Source organism: Thunnus albacares, chromosome 1, assembly GCF_914725855.1.
Source record: "Thunnus albacares chromosome 1, fThuAlb1.1, whole genome shotgun sequence".
In the NCBI taxonomy this organism is placed as follows: domain Eukaryota; kingdom Metazoa; phylum Chordata; class Actinopteri; order Scombriformes; family Scombridae; genus Thunnus; species Thunnus albacares.
In genome coordinates, this window is record NC_058106.1 from 37,414,337 (window position 1) to 37,431,377 (window position 17,041).

Here is a 17,041-nt window from a genome sequence, read left to right on the forward strand (position 1 = left end):
TAAAACACAGTTTGTAAACATCTACCACCATATAGTTAAAATGTCCATAAGCCTATTTACTGAATGTTTGGAACATCTCAACTCTAGGCCACAAATTATTATCTTTGTTTTATGCACAGTATAACAAACTTTAATAACACACTTATTGCAACACCAGGTGGAGTTCAGCACTTGAACTATAATAACTAGTTCAACTGTCATTTGACCCAAAACTACAGTCTACTGGAGAAAGAAACACGTTTTTGATATCTCCTGCTAGTCAGGTTGTGTATCTTGCAGCATTGAAAACCAAAGGCAGCATTTCTTCTTGTTCTCAAGTCCTCCATCTCCTCCGTTCCCTCCGCAGGGCCCAGGCTCTCCCCGTGGTGCAGGTGGAGGTGGAGAGCTTGCTGTAGCGGAAATGGCCGAGCGGCTGGCCCAAACCGAGCAGCTCGTCAGTCAGCTGAAGGAGATGATCCGGGAGAAGGATGCAACGCTTCGCACCAAAGATGAACAACTAAAGGTGAGGACAACTTCTACCTCATCTTCACAAACGTTGTCTCAGATTTATGTATAAATACCAAAATAAATGAAACAACCACATTATGTGCTCTGTTGAAGAAGTCAGCGTCAACATATTAAACATGTTAAATCACATGATGAATGTCTGTTGGCTCCATGAAATCAACATTGAAGCCAAACTTTAAATACATTTTTGTACAACTTGCAATATATCAGTATTCAGATGGATTTTGAAGCAACCTCATCGTACAGTATTCATGTTAATAACAGATCTCTTGTGGCAACGAGGGGCCTCGTTTCATTTGAGACAACTTCAATGATGACCTGAACCATTTGTCATCAGTATTTGCACGTTCCCTAATTAAGAGAACGCTCTTTATGACTCCATTTGCCAAAATATTAATATTAAAACAAAAACATGAACTGCAGCTACACTGAAGTCAAGCACAGTGATCTTAATTACTTCAGTCACTGTGTATTTATAATACTGATAGGATCATTCAGTGTGTCATGAAGTGTGATATTATAACATCATCTCTCTACTACTACATCCAATAGTGCATGCTCTACAGTCTATGAGGTTAAAGTGCATAATACTACAGAGTCAAACGTGGTCACATGAGTGATTCTGAAATAGTTTGTAACTCTGATCTGGTTAACTATTAAACCGTCAAGTCAAAGTCGACTGTACAGTATTAAAGACAGGAATGTGAGATTAGAGTTCAGCTATGGCACAGCAAATGTTTGGTTTAGAAGCCATAAATATCTCAGGAGAGTGTAAACAGACACACTGACTCTGCTACAAGCCAGTATCACACCACTAGTCACATCTCACACTCCCAGAGTCCTCTTTTTGGCAGCATCTCTGCTAATTTTCCAATATGGACTCCTCTGCATGAATTGTGCTGTAGCCGATAACTAACTAACTGTAACCAAACACTAAACTGACATTATATCAGACTGGAGGTAAAGAGAGTAATTGTCTGTGACTCAGGCGGAGAAGGAGACGTGTGAGACCAAACTGTCAAAGCTGCGTCTCCAGAACAAGGCCAAGGTGACCTCTCTCACCACACAGCTGGAGGAGCTGAAGAAACAGCGGGGAGGTCAGGATACTCCAACACACGGCAAGAAGGTATCAGCACACGAACACACACACACGTCCATCTTTATGTCTTTAATCAAGTAAAATACCTACAATGAATACATGAAATCCTTAAACCTCTCGACTTATCTCATTTTAATCCTCGTTCTGGCTCAGACTAAAGCTGCAGTCAGCAGTTTACGACGAGGGGACACAAAGACTCCAATCCAAAGTCATTAAAACAGATGTAAAATCTATTTAGTGTTTCATCTAAATTGTTATAGCCATCATGTTAGCAAACATTTGCCTACTTACACAACCAGCATAAACAGATAAAATACATATAAATGTCTCATTGGAGTTGTTTTCTGGCCGTCTGGTAAATGTAATCCAATATTCCTGAGAAAAAACATCTAAACTTGCTAATCTCTCAACTTTATTCATCTGCTACTAGCATAAGTTAGCTCTGTGCTGTTTCATGATGAGCAGGCTGCTTACACTCGTGAGCATGTTTGTTGAAAATAGGTTTTATGAGTTAATGAGAGTTGTGAACATCAAGCCTGTTATTGTGTAATATTGCTTTAACTTATTTCCACTGTGTTACAACCGGCCTTAAAACTGCATTCATTAAATAAATCAAGTTGATGTATTGCCCATCCACGTCTCACAGCCAAGTCAGCCGTGCTGTTTGATTTAATAGTGTGTTGTCTCTTTGTTGCCCTGTAGGGGGCGTCAGAGGGAGGAGAACAAGCCAATCGGGGCAAAATCGTCTTGCTAAAGAAGAAGGTGGAGGAACTGGAACAGCAGCTTGCACAAAGACAGGATGAACTGGAAAACAAGGTAAAGTATCTTTCATTCCTCTCATTAACACATATATGAACTGTTTTAATAATAATATTTTAATAAGAATTCTGCTTTATTATGATTACTCATTAATCTTTGGTAATAAAATAAATTTGTTAATTTAAATTGATAGAAAACAGCCGTTTACTCTAATAAAAAATCCAACTGCATGAATTAAAACTTGCTTTAAATGTTCAGATGTTTAAACGAAGCTCTGAAACATGTAAGTCAACATCATGAGTATGATTGTGATGTGGTGAATAGTTCGTCTCCGTCTCTGGGAATGGTGTTTAAAACAAACATTGCTCTGATGGTCTGTTCAGTGTGCAGCACTTAAACTGCCTTCAAGTCAACACAGTGTCATTTGAAAGCACACAGAACTTTATTAATCTCGCTGCATTAACAGCAGCGTTGAACCTTTTAAACTGCAGCGACGCCTCCCTCTGTTTGTTCTCATCGTTAGAAAATGCACAGATAACAAGTTTAAACATTCTCTCTGTTTGAGTAAGTAACCGCCTCAGGTGACCAGCTCGTATTTTCAAAGGTTTAAAAGACATTTGCTCATTTCTTAAACTAAAAGCATCCCCTTGTTTTCCTTTTTTAGAGGAAGGAGGTGGAGGCACAGCGGCTGCGAGGTGAGGAGATGGACGTCATGCTCATAGAGAAGGACAAGAAGCTCGGAGAAAAGGAGGCCTACATCGTCCACCTGCAGACAGCGCTGGCAGGAGATCAGCCCGTCACACCTGCACCTCAACAACAGGTCATACGAGTCAATCACATCTTTAGAGATAGACTGAAGAAATAAGAAAAGTAGATGACAGTATTCCCAGGCATTCAGACATTCAACTCAAGAGGCAATAATATGTTTTTTGCATACCTCCCTCTCTCTGAGACACCTTGAATCCAGTCTTTGATGCTCAGTGCTGTCATATCTCCTCAGGTGACAGAGGACAGCCGAGCGATGCAGGAGCTCCAGCTGCTGGTGCAGAGCCTGACCAGGAAGGTGGGAGAAGCAGACGAGCGCTACAGTTTACTCCAGGAGCAGACAGACAGCCTGAAGGAGCTGCTGGACACAGAGAAGGAGCAGTACAGTCAGAAAGAGAGCATGTACAAGCAAAACGTAGGTTGTTGTTGTTGTTACACTGGCATCTATCAGTGGAGCAATGATGTTATACTGCTGTATTTCTCCTGAGAACATTTTCAAAACACAGAGTAGCTCTTTTACATAATGATGCATCCTGTGTTTTTTTTTTTTTAGATCCAAACATTCAAAGACATCATTCTCCAGAAAGATAACCAGCTGATGGAAATCAACCAGATGCACGAACAGGAGCTCTTCAAGCTAGCAGCGAAGTCTGATGCCAGCGCTGATTTAGAGCAGGTAATGACAACACTCATCTCTAAATAAAATGGTGTGGAAACACTCAACTGCTGTTGTTTAACAGAACCCTCTGTCTCCTCTTTGTCATGTTGTTGTTGTTGTAAAAGTGTGTGTGTGACTGTTACTGCATTGCTTCTCTAACGGTAAACACATCTTTTTCTTTTTTCCTCCTCAGCTTTTGAAGGCTCTAAAACAGAAGCTTCATGAGAAGGAGGAGGTGCTGTTGGGTAAAACCCAGGTCATCGATGTTCTCCAGGGCGAGGTTGACGGCAGGGACAAGCAGATAAAGGTCAGGAAAGATATCTGTTTACTTCTCTCTGCACCTTAAATGTTTCTTTCCAGCTGTTTGTTATGATGTGCTTTTAATGATGCCTACTTACAGTATTTAGCCGCTTTTAAACCTATCTATAACACTTTCTCCATCCTCCCCTGCAGGAGCTAACAGAGCGTCTGCGTCGGCTACAAGTTGAGCGAGAGAGCCTGGAATCCAAGATGGAGGCAGAGAAGCACGTGATGCGAGCGCAACTTCGTGACCTGATGGAGAAACAGCAGGCGGAGGTGCGTCGAATCACTGAGCAGCATCAGGCACAGATGGCCCAAACCCAGCAGGATCTCCTGGGGCAGCTGGAGGAGCTGAGGAGGACCTCAGTCGCAGCTCCGCCTGTCAGTCAGGAGGCTTCAGGAAGTGGAACCACACCCGCTGATTCAGCCTCTATCCAAAGGATAGCTGAGCTGGAAGGTAGGTTGTTCTCTTACATTAGTTTTCCTTTGCGTTATTTTGCTCTTAAAATGGAAGAACTATGATTGCATTGATTGTTTTTAATGAGCCAGCCAGAAAAGTTAAAAATGATTACTATTTATAGTGATTGTCATAGTGATTCTGGATGTTTTAGTTTTTTATTTTTTTTATTTCATTACTTTATTTGTCAGGGATAGTGCATATTAATAACACTTCACAAAATATACCAGATTCGGCCAGAAAGGCTCATTTTCATGTGTAGTCCCTGGGCAGGCAAAAAGTTGGAAGCACAAATGTTATGAATAAAAATATTGAAAATACAATCAACAATAAAAGCATATACAGATACAAACAGAGCCTGCACTACATGGAGACAAGAGAGACAGCTCTTGAGACACATAAGATCAACAATAGCATAACAACAATCAACAAATCAACAAATAGGATGACGGCACAACACAATGTCAGGACTGATGAAGTGTGGAGATTACGTACAAAGCCTATGATTAACAAGAGCAGCTCTACACTAAGCATAATAATGACAAGTAAGACAACAAACAACATAAAAACACCTCACTGCTCTAGTGTTGACAGGTGTGATTTCTAATTAACGTTGTGGTGAATGAATGGTAGTTGGCAGAGTTTCTTATGTGTTGCGGTAAGTTGTTCCAATCCTGAGAGGCTCTGACAGGAAAAGCAGATCGGCCTAAACTACTTTTTCTTGGAATAAGACCATCTCCTCTAGTTGTTGCTCCAGTAGTTTGGCTTGTTTTTAATGTGATGTAAGTACAGAGTGGTGGAGGAGCCACCATGTTTTCCCAGCTTAATAGGTTGTGCTTTTTGAAATTATTGCAATGACGGTATCCTTGTGGCTTCTTGTCGAGGGTTTTTATTGTTTGTACAGGCTGTAGTGTAGTCTTACTGATGAGTTCCCGACAGACAGTACATGATGTGTGGGAGGATCATTGTGCTCATGAATATTTTAGCTGCAGAAGTGGTCATGCAGCTCCTTGTGAATTTGAAAGTGGTTAGATTGAGTCTAACATTCCTTGCAAGTCTTTTTACATGAGACGTGAAAGACAGATTAGAGTCAACGGTGATGCCAAGGTATTTAAACTCAGACACAATCTGTAGTTTTTTCCAGAGACTATTATATCTGGATGAGGTGTTGATTTTGGTCTTTTTTGTGAAGAACAAGCTGACTGATTTTGTATTGTTGAGCTGAAGGCAGATTGAATTAACCACATGGTAACTTGTACCATAACAGCGGACAGCTTCGATGCAGCTTCGCCATGCACATAGACAAGCGTATCATCTGCGTACATTTGAACGTTAACGTGTCTTTTTGTTTGTTGAATATCACCGTTTCATCAGACTTTTCTCTCTTCGTTTGCAGCCCAAGCAAAGCAAAAAACAGAAGAAGCCAGCAGATCAGAAGCCAAGTTCCTGAAGATGAAAGCCTGGTCTAAATCACGAATCAGACAGTTGGAGGACGAGTTGAAGAAAAGCCAGGTCAGATGTTTATTATGTAATTTTTTATTGATGCGCCGTTATTTTTTCCTAATTTGTAATTCACCCAAGTGGGAAATTTACATACAAGATTGGAAAAACATGTATTGATTTGTTATCCCCTGTCAAATATTAATATGGCATCAATCATTTTAACCTATTTTTTAAACAAATACAAACTATAGAGATTAAAACATATCTAAAGGCAAGAAGGAACTCTTGGTAAAAATGAGATGTTTACCTTCTTTTGTCTTCTTAAGGCTGGAGTTGCCCCCCCAGACCTGACTGCCCTGCGGAGTCGTATCACAGCACTGGAGGAGGAGCGAGAAGAAAACCTCTGGAAAGTGGAGCAATATGAGGAACTCAAAGCAAAGAACGGTACCAAAATAATTAAACATACGTGGCTGCTACTTTTGTGTAGCTGAAACACCAGCAGACCATATTTTCTTCATACATTTTACTCACGCACTGAATATATCTCTGTTTATCTCTGTTTTTCACTGCTAGACATGCTGGAGGCCAAGCTGGTGGTGTATGAGGAGCAACAGAGGACACTACAAGCAGACCTGGAGCAGTTCACCAAGAGGGCCGCCTCTCAGGTTAGGGATCCAGGTTTTTTATAGTCTCCTTCTTTTGGTGCACAGTTAATGAGACGCTATGTTGTAAACCTGCTCATTGTCTCCCGTCTCTCCCTGCTCCTTCTGGCCACAGGCGAGTGAGTCAGGCAGCGCTGATGACACTCAGAGCCAGGTCCTGGAGTGGCAGGAGATGGTCGCTGAGGCGGTCAGCGCCAGGGACCGGGCCAGGGAGGAGAAGGCCGCCATGGTCCTCCGCATCAGCCACATGGAGGAGGAAAGAGAGGGTAAGGCCTTTGCTAGAGGATGACACAAACACCATGTAAACTGACTGAATGAAATCAACATTTGGGTAACACCGCAACGTAGAAGAGGAGTTACTATCAGGGTCAGAAGTCGCTTATATTGTTTAGAGGAAAAAAAAAACACAAGGATGTTAGTATTTATTAAACGTGCACAAACTTGCCTAATGCACACCTAATCTGCTTAGAAAACCCCACACACTAAACTAAGAATGCACAGCGAGTGCAGAACGCAGGAAGGGCCAGAGATCTTCGAGGAAGACCATTAGTGGTCGAAACATCATGTCCATTTAGAGTTAAAGAGGAACGGGGAACGAGATAGCAGAGTGTGGGTACTTCTTTGTTGTTTTGTGCATCAGTCATCAACAAATTAGCTAAGAGGGATACATCTCAATAATTTAGAATATATCTATTTATTATTATGAATTAGTTACTCTTTAAGTTCATGTGGAAGTTGCAGTCCTTCCTTCTGTAAAATACATGTAGACAATTACCTGCGTTAATATAAATAATTATTAAGAATTCAACATTACAGCTGCATGCAATAAAGAAATGACAACACTTCTGCACATCCACTATTATGGACACACAAAATGACACAGGTAGTCACCATGCAGGGGAACCCTGTTAGCTATAACTTTGTGTTATCATTTTGTCAGTTTAAATACAAGCTCATGGATCCTCATGGACAGTTTAAAAATTACATGCTGTACAATCATTTCTGTTTCTGTACAACACTGATAAAGGAGCACTAAGCTACCACAACATATCCCAGTGGTCAGACACTTCTGGAAGAAGTGAGTCAAGTGGAATTTTTCTTATACATTTTCCAGGATGTTTGGCTGTTTAGGATTGGTGTGCAGTGCCCGTGACTGTTAGTCACCCCGTTGATTTCAGTGCAGTTCCACACTACCGAACAGTACGAGTGGACAGACAGAAACCGTCCCAAACAGAAGCAGAACACGGTTCATCTTAAATATACCCAGTTGGCATTTTAGCAGGTGCATCTAGCTTAAACTAATGTAACAGCCCTGCAGTAAATCATACCTTCATGAGTCTTATGAAATCCAGTTTTTCTTTGGTCATTTTGGAGGCTACGTTATGTTCACCCTTGTTTTACACTTCAATGCTTGTATATTGAATATCCGGCGGCTCCCGTGCTCCAGTGTAGCAGCTCCGTAGGATCCTGCACGCAGCGTGTTGTGCACTGGCCAGGCGCCCAGCCCTCATAACAGAGCCGGGCTCGGGGTGAGCTGACCGAGGGTCGGTGCTGACGCTCGGTAGTTAAAAACACGTCTGTATGAATATGTTGTCTCGGTATGTTTAAACTCTCCCGGGTCACTGATTGGCTGAGCAGGCTGCCATTTAACCTGCGAGGTAAAGTCGTTTTCCACCAGTCATACAGTCTAAAGTGGCGTCCAGGTTTAAGGGGACTTGGCTGTTTTCTGTGTTTGTCAGACACTGCTGCTCCACACATATCAGACTAATATACTTTGATTTTCACAACAACAACAAAAACAGGCGCTTATGCCACATAGACGACATAACGCGCTGTTGAGCCGTCCTGAATCACTGCAGGGGAAATTCCTTCACCGCGACAGCCCTGGTGGAGCTGTTGAAAGTGTATTATGTTACACTGAGAGGTGTTTATTATATTTACTCTACTCTCACTGACATAAACAAGGCAGACAAAATGCTAGAAACACTTATATATAACTCAGCTCATATCATAACACCTTTTATTTTGTCCCAACATTGCACCACCATGTTTTGTAAGAGCGATTTATAGTTTGTGTTTTACTGTTTTTACCACGTGTCCTCTGTTGTCTGACTGAACATTACTTTCTTTTTCTTTATTTTTTTCCCCCCCTCCCTGTCCTCACCGTCGTTAATGGGGAGCATTTGTTTGACCCTGCGCTGCCTCCCATCTCATGGACCTCCGCCCCCCCCCACACACACCCCCACTCTCCCTCTCCAGCCCCTGCTCCAGGGATGGGAGCAGCCACACAGAACAGTTTCCCATCAGTTTTGTGCATGCAGGCTCCTCCACACCTCCCTGTGCATCTCTCGCTCACTGTACTGCCTGTAGTTTCCCTAAAGTTTGCCTTTTCTGGGGTGAGCCACAGGCAGTACAGTGGCGGGCTGCACATTTGAGTCTGCCATTTTGTTTCTCCTTCCTCTCCCCCCCCCCCTCCTCCTCCCCTTTTCCCAGTATCGTTCTTTTCCATTCCTTCACCCCTTCCTGTTTTTCTGTCCTACAGTTTCTTCTTACCGTTCTGTGATTTCTGGTGTGGCCACACTAAAACATTTTGGAATAATACATCAAATATAATCAAACAACATCCTTTTTCTTCTGTGGTGGGACAGTTGTATTTGCACTAACCCTGGGAAGAGGACTAAGATGCTACATACATGCACCACTGAAATAGTTCAGAAGGTCGGTGTATTGAATATAGGGCTGCAACTAACGATTATTCCCATTATCATTTCTTTGAATGTCTTGTTTTGTCTGATCAGCAGTTCACAATCCAAAGATATTCAGTTTAGAATCATGTATGACACATTTGACAAGCTGCAACCAGCAAATTGTTGGCATTTTTCCTTAAAAAGATGACTAAAACAATCATTTTATTATCAAAATAGTTGTTGGATAATTTTCCCTCGACAGACTAATCAATTAATTGACCAATCATTGCAGCTCTAATTTAATATCATTCACAAGAAGTGATCTTATTCATTAGACGAGACTGCTCTTATAATGATCTGTGACTGACTTTAACTTCAGGATATACAAGCAAATTAAACGTATGGTATTTGGAATATTTTAGGAGAGTTTGCTGATAGGAAATAGACATGACAAGTACAACACAATCAAATCTTTTATTACCTGAACAAATTATAATCATCCCTCTGGACATCCAGCTGTTCCATTAAAAACTAAAGTCCTGCTTAAAATAAATCTGCTAACGGTCCCTTTTACATGAATTGTGATTGTTGATTTTTATCTCTGTGCCACTGACTGTTAAACTGAATCACTGAGGTGGAGGAGCAATTAATGATCCCAGCGTGAATAATGAGACTCAAAGCCTTCACGGTAATTCGATGAAAGACTACCGCAGTTAATTTGGTGCCAGACTTTTTATCGAGCGGTGTGTCTCACTTTGCTGCCTCTGATGCTGACAGAAACCTTTCTAGAAACATCACGTCTACTAAGTAGAGGTGGTTCTTTTTTTTTTGCCTTTTGCTTTCAATCCAATCATTCCTAAGTATCATTTTTTTTGGGGTGATTTAACTCAGGTGGAGGAACTATGTGAACACTTGCTTATGTTGTCGGTGTTGACTACAAGTGCTGCTGGAAATACTGTAATTACCGGTTTATTGCTCGTCTGATACACAAGTTGCTCTGATGTGGCTTTTATGGCGACAACAGCATGCAGGTGTTTCATTGAGTCGAGCTTGTTCGTTGCCTTTAAACGTTATCCGAGGGCGTGCTGACTGCAACGTCACCAACATCAGCTTCTGCTTCTGTATTGCTGCTTTTATTATAACATATTATATGCATAGAGCCCATCTCTGCTTATGCCTGCTTCTACACTAAATCCACACTAACCCCTGCTTAACCCACTGATCTCTTGTTGTTTTTCTGCACCTCCCTTTGCTTTGAGCTACCCCCCCACCCCACCCATCCCCCCCATCCCTCTCCCTCCCCTACACATCAGCCTGTTATCACAAAACAGATGGGAACATGTTTTTTGTTCAGCCTAATCAATTTGGCATTACCCTGCTTGCATCCTGTCCTGCTAAATTAAAGTCCAAATAAAATTAAAAGCACTGAAAGAATCCCCCCCCCCCCCACCCCTCCCCTACCCCCCTCACATCTGTACCTGTCTGGTGTTTCTCTAAATAACCGTCTGGTCTCCTTAGTGAGGACACAGCGATGAAACATTGGCTTCAAGTGTGACTCATGAAAATGGCTCCACTCCTTCCTCCCACAGCCACTTTTACTCCCCCCCCCGTCTCCCACATGTTTGAATGCAGCCTGTTTTTTTTCCTTTGCAATGCAAATTAGGTGTGCATGGCTCTGACCAGAATGTTGCTTTTGAAAAAGTGTTTCTCAGGTCCACGTAGGCCTACCTTATGCAAACACAAAAAGTGGATACATATCTGGAGTAACTCTCTCTTCTTTCTCCATCCTTGTTTCACTCAGTCTCTGTCTCCATACTTTTCTCTCTCTCTCTCTCTCTCTCTCTCGCTGCCTCCACTGTTGGATGAAAATTGTTTTTTTCTATGTTACAAAAGTTTATTTGTGGTGTTGAAAGTGTCTCATCTGCCCTCTTCACCAAAAAACCACCAAACACCATCTGTGCCATCGCGCTTATCTACTCTTCCATCGCTGTCATTCTGTCTTCCAAAAAAAAAAAAAAAAATGTCTTTCTTCCACTCTGCCATCATTCCATTCTGTCCAACCCCTTATTTTATACCCTCCTCCCACCCATAAATACATCTCAATCCAACCCAACCTTCCCCTTTCCCTGTGGCACAAAACTGATTGAGGATGACTGGTTCTTTCCTGGCTGCTCCGATCCAGCACTGGCCACTCGGCAGCAGGAGTTGGAGGAGGAGCTGGCTCAATCTCGGGGGCTCGGCCAACAAAGGCCCAAGAAGCTGACGGCTCCGGCCCAACGAAGCCTGCAGGTAGGTGAACGGGTTGATATTGATGTGGTTTTTGCCAGGGGGTTACACCAGCATACGTCACACATTTGTTAAATGTTTTATATGTGCTGCGATGTTTCAAATGGCAAGGAACAGCATCTCCAAATGTGTGCAAAACTCCACGACTTAAAGTATTGTTGTTTGGAGTCAAACCAACAATGAACTCATCCTACTTACAAGTATTGTGTGTGCATCCAAAGCCTGATTTATCTTCTTCCTCTGTGCCGTAGACATCTGTTGTTGTCCTGAAACTATTAAAAACACATCAGTGAGCCACACTGCTGCACTGAGTGACGTTCTGTCGTTCCAGTTACTGTAGCTTGTGTCGAAATGGAAGCTTTACTAGCTTGTGCTACATATCACAACTCGACTGTGTTACTACATTATAAATTTCTCAAAGAACGTTAGTACAAAGTCAACCACAAGTTCAGTTACATGACAAACTGTTGAATTATTCCTTTAAATAAACGTGTTCTTTATAACCTGGCACTGCCCTGCTTCATATTAAATGTATCTGACTCGTAGGAGGACTTTGAGTTCGATGGGCAGGCCTCATTCCAGGACCCCCGCAGCACCTCAGAGAGCACGACCCCGATGGAGGGAGAGAACATGGGAGGTTGGTGGCCCGAGTACAGTACTCCCGACACAGGTGTGAGACCCGCTAGACAGTTTACACCGGCATGCACACGGTCATCTGCACATTTCTTCGGGAAACTTAAGTTGTTGTCTTTTGGGTTGATATTTTGCGGTTTTCACCATAACACTCCAAACTTATTTCATTGAGTTTTGGATTGTGGCTGTTTGTTGGTTTTTGTCTTTTATTTTTCCATCTAACCTGCCGATATTGTGAATGTAAGATGTGGGCTATATCTATATTGGTTCAATTGGGTTTTATATGTTAAAGGGATTAGCTTGGTTCAGCTTGCCTTCATTTCTTTATGTGGGTCACACAATGTAGCAAGCTGAATATAAACTCATCCTCAATTTATTAAAAACAACTCTGGGACAATTGATCTAATCCCATGGAGTAAAACATTCATACGTTGGTTTGCATTTTCATCAGTTTCCAGTTTTTTCTTTGGACACGTGCATGCTGGTTGAGCTGGCTAGTGTTTGATGGGATTGGTCCACTGAATGCACTGAACTTTTGTGAGATTATATAAATGTAGGTGGCAAGATACTCTCCATCTGTGGTAAGTTTTTTGTGTTTTTTTTATTGTTTGCATGTTCTGCTTCTTTTTCTTTATTTCCTCTCATCCTGTCTTGTGTTATTATAAGGTGCTGCTTGTCAAAAAAAACAAACAAATATAACAAAAATACATCAGCAATTCTTAAAAAAAAAAACAGAAAATAAATAAAAACTAAAAATACAAAAAAAAAAAAGGAAATTAGAATTGAGGAGTTTTAATTGGAAAACTGACTGATGTGATTTTTGGTCCCTTGCAGATAAACTGCATTTCACACTTTGTATAATTCTTCTGCTAATTAGTAGCTCATTCTCTAGTTAGATACACAGCAGGGCTGTCACTTTTTATCATAATCAAACTCTCAAGCTCGAGCTAACAGGTGTCTTGAGATTTCTTGTCACGATTTTTTTGATCACATTTATCCACAATTTTTCCATCTATGGCGTTGACTCTACAATACTTCTACACATGGTTCAGTTTCCTGATTATTCGCTGATCATGACGCTACTTAAACCATTTTGTGTTACCAAAATAAAACAACAGCACTCTAGTTTATCGATAGGGCAGCATTGCATGCAATAGATCAGAGTGATATTCCATTTTATGAACACTCCCTGCTGGAGTAAAAACACAGCCTGTTGCGCTTATACACCTTGGATTTATTATTTGGACACGTCATTACAGATCGAATATGACGTTTCTTCCCATGCTTTTGAATAAAACGTGACAGCCCTACAACAAAGAAATATTGTAAATTCACAAATCACTGTTCCCTTTAAGCCGCTGCAGGCCTTTATCTGAAACATCTGTAAAAGAAGAGTATGACATAACTCTGTTGTTCCACTGATTAAATTATTTGTGCATTAGTGTAAATGAATGCTATGGAAATGTCCCTTATGTTGAATTTATCATGTGAACTATTAGAGTATAGATGAAATTACCCCTCCTCACTGTCTTTATCTGTGACAGGCTTTTATATATTTATGTCAGACGATGTCCCCAACACCTGTTCTCCTTCCCGATGATTCCAGATGGTTTGCGGTCTGTCGTGGAGGAGCTGGAGCTGGAAAGGAACCACCTGCAGGAGCAGATCCTGAGCCTGGAGGAGCGCTGTCAAGATCTAGAGGATCGGCTGCAGCTGCAGGCCCGCATCGAGTCGCTACAGGTAACCTCATCCTACACAACCCCACCCAACCTCACACACTATCCCATAGCCCCTGGGTTAAGTCAAACCAGTATTTGTCCCGTTAAATATGATCTTATGCTAACACTGTAAAGAACTGATGAGTAAACGCTGAGTGATTTGCATGATTCCCCCTCCCTGAGGACTAGGATTTTGTAACAAACCCTTCTAACACAGGTGACGTTTGATGTAGATGAAGATGAGCAGCCATATTGGGTCTCTCAGGTGTGTTGGGTCTCTCATGTATGTGTGCGCTAGAGAGCACCTCTGGCGGTGACGGCTAATGGTGTGGCGTGTTTGTTTAATCTTGGACACTTGATGCTTTTTTAAATAATCTTTTTTAAGCAAGTGCGATGTTCTGTGGCAGACTCACTGGGTTGGTGAATTAAACTTCACTGCTGAACTTTGGAGCTGAAATCAAAGTTCACTTTTATCACATGAATGGGGAAAACAAATATGTGATAATAAGACATGTTTCTGATACTGACAATAATAATAATAAGAACAATAACAACTAATCTTCCATTAATGCTGTTCTCCAGCGGGTCTGCTGTCATCCCCGTCTGTGTGCAGTGAGAATTTCTTTATCCGTGTACTTTTAAGAATTTAATCTTTGCATATTGATCTTTCTGGGGTTTTTTTTGCCACTGCAGAATGAGTCAGAGAAACTACAGAGCCAACTCGCCAACGTCCGAAGTCAACAGAGCAGAGATGCAGAGAAGCATCAGCTACTGGTTAGCAGTCTCAATGAACAGCTCAAAGGGTAAGCAGTCAGTTTTGCTACAGCAGGGGTTCTCAACCGGTCTCACTCTGGGACCCACATGTTCCTACGGTCATTAAGTCACGACCCACTTTTATAGAATTCAGCGGCACAGCGGTATGGTTTTCAGCTTGTCCGCCGCTGATTGATCCAGCACCTCTCTTACCGTGTCCATGGCGGCAGGTAAAATAAGCTCTCCGGTTATTGTGTGGGGATTCTTGGCCTTTGCAATACGGCGAGCTACATGGTAAGATGTCGGAAGAGCAAGACGCTGTCAGACACGCTACATATCACACACTGGGGCTTTCTGTCCCTTTTTATCCTCAATGTACAAAAATCCACATTTTAAATACTTCCAGGTCATATTTGCGCTCCGCCATCTTGTCTCCGAACATCAACACAAACTTTAAGTGAACGTCAATCAAATGATGGTTACCATGGCTACGGCACGAGACTGCTTTTTTTTTTTTCAAAATAAAAGACAAGTCCAACATCAGATGCGCGTTAAATATTATTTATTTATTTATTTATGACCAGCTGTGTCCGCGACCCACCAAGGACGGGTCCGTGACCCAAAAGTGGGTTGTGACCCACCAGTTGAGAATCACTGCTCTACAGTATACAGTTTGAAAGATCATTTATAGATAGATAGGACACAGTTCTCTCTGATTGTAAAGTAATTATTTAACCGTTTTTCTATTAAGATTCTCATCATGGATTCTACTAAGTGTTTAAAAAACACAAATGGTAAAAACTTAATGGTGCCTTGTTTTATTAGTTATTCTGGGTAATTTCAGCAAATTTATTCAGCCGCTGAGTCAATTTTTGCTTCTTCTTCTCCTACAAAACTTCTTCACTCTTCAGTTTATGCCTCCATTATGGTTTATTAACAGATGATTGTAAAGCCAAACTTCCAAACAGTCAGATGCAAATGAATACAGCAGAAAAGATGCAAACAAGTCGCAAGTAGTTTATCTTCATTGCTGCCCTGTCGTGATCAAAACAGCTCATTGCATCGACGAGTCCTCAAAATACCATTCAAACATTCATCTAGCAGCAGCAACTGGCCAAATCTGAGGTTACTTCTTGGCTTCTTCTTTGACATCACTGACTTTTTCTTCGTAGGTTACGTTAAGACCAAGAGTTTTGTCCAAAATTGTGTGACAAAATAAAATAGAGAGTGCAAAGTTGATTTCTGTCAGATATTGCATTAGCCATCACTTTGAAGATGCTAAACGTATTTCACATTATCATAATTTCAGTGTTGTCCATATGTGTGTATATGGCTAATTTATTTTCAATGATTTCCTGTTTCAACCTTATTTAATTTTCATTTGAGTCTGTTCCATATATCTGACTTTTAACAAGCTGATGACAACATTAAAAACCCACAGATCACTTGTGTTTTGATATGTTAGAATATAACACGTGTTATCCCAGGATCACAGGTTCAGCATCATAGTTGAGCAGGAAATTATCAATGACAAACATGTAGTCTAAAACAAGAGTGCGTTCATTATTTACAATAGACTAAAATAGTTTTTATAGCGGTGTTGTTTCTGTAGTTCTCATTACTGCTGTAACAAAACTAGCACCAAAGACACAAATAGCACTTTTTTGGCCGCTGGCATCGTTGCATGCAGCCTGGTTTTCACTATTAGTATCTTTGAAGTGTTAAATTTTTAGCTGCTATGGTCTTTTTTTTTAGGCTGAGTGACACACAAGAGTGCCTGGAAAGCTCCCTCATTGAGAAGGAGAACACGTTGGCCAAGACGTCAGAGAAACTGGAGCTCATCAGCAGCCTCCGAGAATCTCTGAGCGAAAAAGAGATTCAGTACAAAGAGACATCTGAGAAGCTCCTTCAGACTGAGCACACAGTAAGAGTTTTGACTCCTCTTTTGTTTTTTGTCAAGATTTGTCACTGTTCAGTATTCAACAGTTTTATGATTTGTTGTTTTTTTTTTCCTCCTTTCAGCTCGAAGAAGTTTCCAAGAAATGCAGCAGCTCAGAGAAACAACGCTCTGAGTTGAAAACAGAAGTGGTTGACCTCACGCAGAAGCTGAGTGTGCTGAAGGAGAAGGTGTGCTTTAATGAATTAAAACATCAATCTTTGTATTTTCAGAAATGTTTCACTTAATGTCAGCAATTGTTAAGCATTCATTGCATATGTGGGCTCCAGTTAATACTTCAGTAATCAAAATGGCATATGGGGTAATCTTATATGGCTTGATTTTTATACTAATGATTTGCACTCACTCTGTGCTTAA

The 17,041-nt window shown here is 41.3% G+C and overlaps 1 protein-coding gene across 2 annotated transcripts in view; it reads left to right on the plus strand.

Annotated features, from left to right (window-relative positions):
* The window catches only part of LOC122986607 (golgin subfamily B member 1-like), a 40,011-nt gene that overhangs the window by 3,802 nt on the left and 19,168 nt on the right, over positions 1–17,041 (plus strand). Inside the window, exons 3-20 of one of the 2 annotated variants that reach the window (XM_044357935.1) lie at positions 347–502; positions 1,496–1,633; positions 2,309–2,422; positions 3,030–3,185; positions 3,366–3,545; positions 3,684–3,806; positions 3,982–4,095; positions 4,242–4,545; positions 5,942–6,057; positions 6,315–6,432; positions 6,562–6,653; positions 6,766–6,916; positions 11,520–11,626; positions 12,170–12,293; positions 13,863–13,996; positions 14,668–14,777; positions 16,483–16,651; positions 16,750–16,854. In XM_044357935.1, the coding sequence (XP_044213870.1) occupies positions 347–502; positions 1,496–1,633; positions 2,309–2,422; positions 3,030–3,185; positions 3,366–3,545; positions 3,684–3,806; positions 3,982–4,095; positions 4,242–4,545; positions 5,942–6,057; positions 6,315–6,432; positions 6,562–6,653; positions 6,766–6,916; positions 11,520–11,626; positions 12,170–12,293; positions 13,863–13,996; positions 14,668–14,777; positions 16,483–16,651; positions 16,750–16,854 (2,511 nt within the window). The remainder of the gene's footprint in view (positions 1–346; positions 503–1,495; positions 1,634–2,308; positions 2,423–3,029; positions 3,186–3,365; positions 3,546–3,683; positions 3,807–3,981; positions 4,096–4,241; positions 4,546–5,941; positions 6,058–6,314; positions 6,433–6,561; positions 6,654–6,765; positions 6,917–11,519; positions 11,627–12,169; positions 12,294–13,862; positions 13,997–14,667; positions 14,778–16,482; positions 16,652–16,749; positions 16,855–17,041) is intronic. The other variant, XM_044357936.1, reaches the window with a different exon arrangement.